Source organism: Electrophorus electricus, chromosome 22 (genome assembly GCF_013358815.1).
Source record: "Electrophorus electricus isolate fEleEle1 chromosome 22, fEleEle1.pri, whole genome shotgun sequence".
Taxonomy (NCBI): Eukaryota; Metazoa; Chordata; class Actinopteri; order Gymnotiformes; family Gymnotidae; genus Electrophorus; species Electrophorus electricus.
The window spans coordinates 8,127,507-8,135,900 of NC_049556.1; the positions used below are offsets into that span (position 1 = coordinate 8,127,507).

Here is an 8,394-nt window from a genome sequence, read left to right on the forward strand (position 1 = left end):
CAAATAAAATGAGTGTATAACGTCTAGGAGCCAAGTAAAATCCAATTCATTAATATTGTCATATTTAAAACATGTTTTATTTATTAAATCATTTTGCAACTACTTTAATATACAATATCTTTTTATATAAGTTTTCTTTTTTATATAGCATTTCTTTTTTCAAAATTATTGTATATGGCATTTGTGATTCTGATATGGTGTATAGTGTATAATGTCCTTCATTACCACAATACGTTAAATACATTTTCTCAACAGGGCATGAAGAGTGGATAAAAAATAAGATAATCCCACCTCCCCCCCATCATTGGTTTGGTCAGAGTTATTGGTCAAGTTTGGTGATTGTGACCTTATTGTATTCAGTGAGGGTGACGAATTCCTCCTAAATGCATTGAAGAGCTCTAAATAACTGTGAGTCAGCAGATGCCGAAACATTACATTACATTAGTTTAGCACTACTTGCTTGTCTGGATCTGGTCCCACAAGATCTTAGCCTTTAGCCTAGTTTAAATGTAAATATATGTGTATATATATAAAACCCTTTTTCCTTCAAGCTTGGGTCCTCTACCAGAGGCCTGGGAACCTGAGAGTCCTGCATAGTATTTTAGCTGTTCCCAGGACTGCACTCTTCTGGACTGAGATCTTGGATGCTGTTCATTGTTAACGCTTACTAATCCTTGGCCCCCCTCCTTCCGCTTAGTGTAGTCTTAGACTGCTGGATTCGGGATAAAATCCTCTGCGCATTGTAAGGAGTTTCCTTGTTTTGATGTCAGTGGCTTCTATCTCTTACTTAGGCCAGGTAACTATACCAGCAGGGTACCTGATGACTGGCCGGGTATAAGTGTTGATAGCTTGGATCTTGTTTTTCACATTCAGAAAAGTTATAGAATACATGAATATATAAATTTAAGATAACACACAAGGTTGGTTACTGGCTAGCAATAAACTGCCTAATTCTTGCTTGCCAGCCAATACCATTCATTTTCATAAATTGTAATGAAGGCTGAAGGCAGCCACTCTACCCAGGACTCGAACCCAGGGCTGACAAGAGGTAAAAATGAGCTCTGAACTTGGTCTTTTATTCAAAAATGTATAACTATTCAGGTGAATAGATAAATAACAAGGATGGTTTGGGAGATAGCTAGATATCTGTATTTCTGTGGCTAGATTAGGACTAGATTAGGATTTATGCTTGTTCTGTAAAAAAATTCAAAACAGCATCAAATAATGTCAATTTGGTTTATTTTAATCAGCACATTCACAAACACCAAGATGAAATTAACATATTATTATTTAATGGTAAAGATGAAAAATTAAACAAACCTCTTACCTGATGACAATGCCAAACCAAAATCATTTTGGTTATTGCTGAATAAGCAAAGACAACTAAACAGGCACAAAGTATTGGTTATTATAAAATCAACTGTATGTTGGGTCTGCAACACTATGGACAGTCTGTACCTTTGCAAAATGTCCTATGGTCAGAAATCAGAAATACATATATCCTAATGAAAAACAGGGAAGTGATACTCAACTCTTCAGAGCAGTAACCGTTACCTTACCAGTGAGGTTATAAAAAGGGCTTTCTCTCAACCGACAAAATTGATGACAAGATGGAGAATGGTGTAAGCAAACAGGAAGTCAGCGAAGGCTCTTTGTGGTGAGATGGATAAGAAGTCACCTTTGTTCTTTGAGTTGATCTGGATTCTCAGACAAACTGAAATAAAAGCAGTCAAGGTAAATGTGTGTATTGGGTAGGGTTGGTGATATCTGGCATCTGTTTTTCCAAACTATGATGTTTAGCATTAAGAGTGGATCCGTCTGGTCATTGTGATCACCCACAGCTATACGCAGGCTGCATGGAGATAAAACCTAGAATGCTGCACAATTTAATGTTTAAAAGTCTCTCTATGTAAGACTGAAAAGGCAGGTGCCCCAATACCACACAAAGCCTATGCATTATGCACATTGTGAACAGGCATACCAGCTTTACAATTATTCCATCTAGTACTGAGTACAATTTAGAAAAACACTCTGAAAAGAGTCACCTCAGACCAACGCACAAACACCAGCAACGGTTATACTTGAGTTTATAGTTAGACACTACTAGATGGAACTACATGAAACTGATGAGTTACATTCTGTATTTGTTACTACACATCTAAAGTGCACCTATAGGATATATATACACCATGTAACATAACAGTGTATATATTCAATTACCACCATTGTAACATAAAAACTGTAAATATGTCATTTTACAAAATGGATCTGTACATTCTATACATACATATATATATACAACCATATACATTGTACATTGTGTATATAAACATAATATACATATATTGTACATACATTGTTAATATATTTTTGTATATAGAATATATATTTCTCTATGCACCTCTGTTTTCTTTTTTCTCAGTTTGGACAGAGCACTCTCAACCATTTCACTGCGAGTTATACTGTGTATGACTATGTATGTGACAAATAAACCAAACTTGAAACTTGAAAGGTGTACCTAATGAAGAATTGTGTTTCTTATAAAGTGGATGGTGAGTGTTGAAGTAATACTTTAGATATTGGAATGACCGAGACATTTGTAACAGACCAGACAAATAATTAAACTAGGGCTGCATTTATTAGATAATTTTAGTAATTGAGTATTCTAACGATTAGTCCATTGATTAATCGAGTAATTAGATTTTAAATTACTTTTAATTTATTAAAGAGCAATAGTAAATATATGAGCAAGTGAATATGACAGGTCTCTTGAAATGAACAACTAATTGAAATGAACAACTAATTGTAACATTTCTGTGCTTGAAAACAGTATATGTCAAAACTAAGGTACACTAAATTAGGTTAAGTGCCATATTATATCCTCTGAAAAACAAAAACAAATGCAAATAAAACATTTATTTCAATTAATTTTAAAAAATGTATCCACGTACACGTGTTTTTCGAGATAAGTTCGGACATCTGTGAGTCGTCAAGTATTACTTTGACGCAGCTGGTGTATCGATCCTAAGAGACTGTTAATATGAAATGCAAACACAAAATAGTTTGGTTTACACACATTAATATATAAAAGGGGTAAAAATGAATTATATCCGTTTGCTACTTTCCCTAAACCTTAGTGCCCTGAGTGGGCCTTAACATTTGTGTGAAAGCAGAGATTTTGAAAACAGTAGCCTGGGGTTAGCTAGATTTATCAGAACACAGAGCAGTTTACTTCCCCAGTAAACAAAAGGTTACTCCGTAACGGTACATTTGTTAATTCATTCATTCGTTCGTATGTAGGTTAACATAGTTAACCTAACTTACTCCAGTCCATTTCCTGTGATGCTTAATTCATAGACCTCCCAAAAAATGCAACGACGAGACGACTCTCTCACGTACTCCGCGAACTAACAGCTCTGCCGGATAACGGTCCGTATAGCAGCTGCGTTCACGAGCCGTGCACGAGCCACGCACGAGCACCCTGCCGCGTGACCCTCTCCTTCTCTGCTGTGATAAACCCAAGCATGGGCTTCGTTTTAACGTTGCTTTGATATGCTCCCACATCTTGTGTGTATTTAGCCAGCCCAGTATTTAGGTAACTACTGAACCTGTTATGGACTTGATGGATGCTTTGCACATCTTTCGCGCAAGGGATGATCTGGCGTGGGAACATCGTGGATAAATCGCTAGTTGTATGGATTAAAAGAAGCCTCTTTTACTAATGATTTAGTAATCGAGTTACTCGAGTTTCTAGAAGAATCGTTTCAGTCAGTGTTAACCTGTGTTTCAGGACAGATACAAAAACCAGATAGTGCTGCTGTGGCTAAGCAGGCAGAGCAAGTACTTACCTAATAAAGCTGTTGCTTCGATTCCCAGGGAGCCCACGCATAACTTTACTATTATCATGATAAACATGTAAGACGCTCTGAATAAGAGCGTCTGCCACATACCGATAATGTAGGTCACCTAGCATTGCTTAGCTAGCTTAGCTGGACAAATGTAGCTATGTTAGCTAGCCAATTTAGATAGAGAATCACTATAGCTAGTGCTAGTTAGAAATGTGTAAGCGTGAAGTCATGTGAGCAAAAGGTTAAGTAGCCATCTCACCTGCAAGAATGAACGACCCGACGCAAGATATAAATCCTGACAAAACGCTGTTGAATGGGAATGTACCAACCAACAAGCAATACAGAAACTGCAATGCGCCCGTCACCAGAATATACAAAAGATACGCGTCCACCACTTTCATCTTATTTAAAGTGCTCGTAGCATACTCTTCTAAAAACCGCGAAATAACAGAAATCACGGAATATGACAATTGCTTTGGGGAATGAGTTAAAGCAAACCAAGCTTAAACCTGACGGATTGTACACCGCACAAGCGTCCCCGTGTCACGGGGATATGATAAATAGTTCCTCATCCACGGAGTGTAGCGGTCTTACAAGTTTTGCGAGCTGTAAGTTATCTTGCTGTGACACTTGTGGATAAAACTAAACATTTGTGACAGCCTTTATTTTCAATATGATCGTGATCTTCCTACACCAAAGCGGCCACTTTTCAGCTCCTTCAGAAAACGAAGGTAGAAAACTTCACTGCTAACATGGAGAAACACTGACCGCAACAGGATATTTGCAGTCAGTTCGTCGTTCCGAATAGGCCTATTCATGCGAGACACGGTTTTGAGCTTGGACTTGTACCCTTTTGTGTCATGCAGGACGAGAGCGAGAGCAACGGAAAGTAAGTGGATGAATTTACTCTTATAAGCCTGGTACTACGACGTTATAAAATAGTTAACGCACTTGGTACTTGGCTAGGCAGTTTTTGGGGTTTTTTGTATATAGATGCATGGTGGGAAAGTATAATGAGATATCTCATTTCAGAGTATCAAGATGGACTTGGTGGGCTTCGTGGCGTCCTACCTCTCTTTCCCTCTTGAAGAATACAGAGACAAAAATATTGGACCGTAAGAGTAATAGCTACGTATTTCACAATACTCATGCCTAAAAATCATTTAGATTTTTTTCCCACTTAAGTTTACACATCTCACTCTTGCAGGTGTTCAGAATGATTTGTGGGCCCGTTTTGTCTCATTACCGACTCAGGACAGAATCTGGACAATCACAGTCACTCATACAAGTCTCAAAACAGCGCCAAAACCATGTAGGCTACAAGTCTGTTATTCCTCCTGGTCGGGCGATAATTTTTTATGGTATTACCATTAGCCTGTTATGAACGTGATAAATATTTGATGAAACTAATATGACCCTCTCACACAGGAACTTCCTTTAAGTTCATGAAACCGGAGGAAAACGAAAGCTTTAACTGAAGTTTCCCTTCCCTCCAGCAGTGTCCCGGACTCCACTGGTGATGGTTCATGGTTTCGGGGGAGGTGTGGGTCTCTGGATTAAGAACCTGGACCCCCTGTGTCAGTCTCGCCCTGTCTTTGCATTCGACCTACTGGGGTTTGGACGCAGCTCCCGCCCGCGCTTCCTGCTGGACCCTGTCCAGGCCGAGCAGCAGTCAGTCATCTCTATAGAACACTGGAGGCAGGCCCTGGGCCTGGAAAAAATGATCTTATTGGGCCATAGTTTAGGGGGTTACCTAGCAACATCCTATACCATACAGTATCCTGAGAGGTGAGAAGATGGTTACCTTCTTTGCAAGCACTCGTGTGCTGAACTAGATGCTCTCCCTGCTCCTTTGTGTAGGAGCTAAATTGGGTTTATGTCTAATTTACATTTTTGTGTTATTACTAACCAATAACAGGTGATCTCTTCAGGTAAATGGGTCAGATGACAGATATGGTGTTTGCACAAGCAAGAGAAGAAGTGGAAAAGTTTGTGCATATAGTTCTTCCCATAACCCAGTAAAGGATTCTATTAACAGCACCTCAGCTTTGGATAACGATGTATGGATTATAATTGAGCAGACTAATACATGAAAATTATTATCAGTTGGTATTTCACAGGACTGTGCATATAAATACACTGTCTTTGTGTAACAGTAACGTCCAGACTGGACATTTTGTTTATGGTATATGTGTAAAGAAGCTACTCAAACCACTTCCTGTCAAACGGCATTTAACACTTATTTATGCAGCTTGTTTCTTTCTCTCTGTCACTCTCTGCCATCCCCTGCCCCCTCGTCCCCAGAGTTTGTCATCTGATCCTGGTTGACCCCTGGGGCTTTTCACCGGCCCCCCCAGAAGGGATGGCCAAGCTGGGATTTCCACGCTGGGTGGAGGCTCTCATAGCTGTGGCCTCTCTCTTCAACCCACTGGCTGTGATCCGTGCCACAGGCCCCTGGGGTAAGAAGCCACATGATGGCAGGAGTGAGAAATGGGAATGGTTGTAGTGTCTTTTGTGCTGCGCCCGTGAAATCTGTAAACAGAACATTAGGTATGCACACAAATGGAGAATGACTACGACATCTGGAAGGGTCTCATCCTGTCTCTCTTTTATCCTCTGACTTTTCCAAAGGTCCTAAGTTAATTTGTCGTGTCCGACCAGACTTCAAGAAGAATTTTGAGGAGCTTTTTAATGATGATACCATTATGGAATATATCTATCACTGCAATGCTCAAACTCCCAGGTACTCTTCACCACAAGTATATACGCCGCTGACTCTGATCACATTTATTTTTGAAGATGTTACATGTATGACCTTTTCCTTCTTCTCTCCACTGGTTGTAAGCAGACTTTGCATGCAATAATGTCGTATTCTACTGTTATAAGCAGCAGACACTGGAAGCAAATACCTAATTCCATCTCTTTCTCTCTCTCTCGCTCTCTTTCTGTCAGCGGCGAGGTGGGTTTCAGGACTATGTCCAGGTCATTGCTCTGGGCAAAGAGGCCTATGCTGGACAGGGTTCACCTCTTGCCCCCTGGACTCCCAGTAACACTGGTGTATGGTGGGCAGTCGTGGATGGACAGTGCAACCGGAGAAAGAGTCGCCCATCTTAGACCCAACAGCTACACTCACACTGTGGTATGACGGGCATGATCCTGATGATGGCAGACAAGATTAATGCCTTCAGATGGCATAAATACGACATTTGCATATTCATGAAGAACACATCTGCTGTGTAGGTTTAGAGAAAAAACATTAAGTACACTGCTTCTGCTTTGTTAAAATGGGGAAGTTATGTATTAATGTGAAAAGCCACAGCTGCTTTTAGCAAAGATAATTTCATAGTTTTGTTCCACAGCTATAGGTGTATGACTGGGTGAAGGATATGGGTTTCTAGACCCATCTTAAAACTGCTTTCAAGTACTTTAAAGTCAGAGCTTTTGTATGTGATTTAATGATAATTAATGAAAACCTGTTGTTTCTCTTTCTCTGTCTCAGGTGGTAGAGGGAGCGCCTCACCATGTCTATGCTGATAAGTCAGAAGCTTTCAATTCTGTGGTGCAGAGTGTCTGTGACACTGTTGATTAAATCAGAATATGTGTGTGTGCCTGCAGTGCATGCTGGTGGATAAAACTAGAGATTCCTGCTGGTATGCAACATGACACAAAAAAAATGTAAATGTAAAAAAATTTTATATTCATAAACTACTATTGATCCTATCTTCAGTTTACTACTTTTTACCACTAATGTTCAGCGGTCAGGAGGTGGACGCAAGATTTATTAAGGGCAAATCTACAATCAGTCGTTAAAACAGTCCAGGGTCAGTGAGGCAACATATAGAGTCCAGGAATACATAGTAACAAACAAACAAAGGCACATAATGACAAAAAAAGGCTATATATTGATAGAAGCATCGAAAAGACCAAACAACTAACATTATCGAGAATGAGAGCTAGATAACAAACACAATAGGCAGAGAATAATGAGATTCGAATACGAACAGCTGGATTTAAAATGCAAGCTAAGAATTGCAAACAGTAGCTTGGATAAACACAGCCTATAGTGAATAAAGTGTGGATTACAATGACCAGCAAACACAGGGAACAAGGCAGGGTTTAAATACGTACAACGAGATTTAACAAGACACAGTTGCAACTCATGAGGGGCGGGAAAACTAAGAGAACCACAAGTAAAGCAAAGCAAAGATAAGAGACTGGTAAACCATGACAACTAAGACACTAGGGAATGGCCAATCATGACAGAGAAACATTTGTACCACATTGATGACGCTCCTTAAATGAAAAATCCCTTTAGTAAGCACACAAGTGAAAGGCATACACATTTAATGTCTATAGAATGACAGGAGTAACATATCCTAATTTCTATATGGTACTTAAAGCTATAAAAAGATTAGACTTCAGTTTAGAAATGTTTTTTATCTTCTATATCTTTTACATTTCTTTCAGAAATAAACGGCAGTGTACTCAAACATATATATGAATAAACTATTCTTTACAAAACTAAAGGACATTCGGTTTATTTGTA

General features: G+C 39.2%; 2 protein-coding genes across 4 annotated transcripts; one reads left to right on the forward strand and one right to left on the reverse strand.

Annotated features, from left to right (window-relative positions):
- Positions 1–1,126: 1,126 nt before the first annotated feature.
- Positions 1,127–4,666, reverse strand: LOC113582350 (dolichyl-diphosphooligosaccharide--protein glycosyltransferase subunit DAD1-like). The gene is made up of 3 exons (XM_035521742.1): positions 4,543–4,666; positions 4,108–4,350; positions 1,127–1,714 (listed from the first exon to the last, which is right to left on the reverse strand). Exons 1-3 carry the CDS (start codon positions 4,664–4,666, stop codon positions 1,587–1,589), a joined length of 495 nt encoding a protein of 164 aa, XP_035377635.1. The 3' UTR covers positions 1,127–1,586.
- LOC113582367 ((Lyso)-N-acylphosphatidylethanolamine lipase-like) lies at positions 4,347–8,285 on the forward strand. Of its 3 annotated transcripts, none has more exons than XM_027018099.2 (8): positions 4,347–4,737; positions 4,881–4,963; positions 5,056–5,160; positions 5,348–5,636; positions 6,153–6,307; positions 6,480–6,591; positions 6,801–6,987; positions 7,348–8,282. In XM_027018099.2, the coding sequence occupies exons 1-8, from the start codon at positions 4,709–4,711 to the stop codon at positions 7,435–7,437; spliced, it is 1,050 nt and encodes a 349-aa protein (XP_026873900.2). In that variant the 5' UTR covers positions 4,347–4,708; the 3' UTR covers positions 7,438–8,282. The 3 variants fall into 3 exon arrangements, with proteins under 3 accessions (XP_026873900.2, XP_026873899.2, XP_026873901.2); XM_027018098.2 differs by having other exon boundaries at positions 5,345–5,636; positions 7,348–8,278; XM_027018100.2 differs by lacking the exon at positions 5,056–5,160 and having other exon boundaries at positions 5,345–5,636; positions 7,348–8,285.
- Positions 8,286–8,394: the final 109 nt, after the last annotated feature.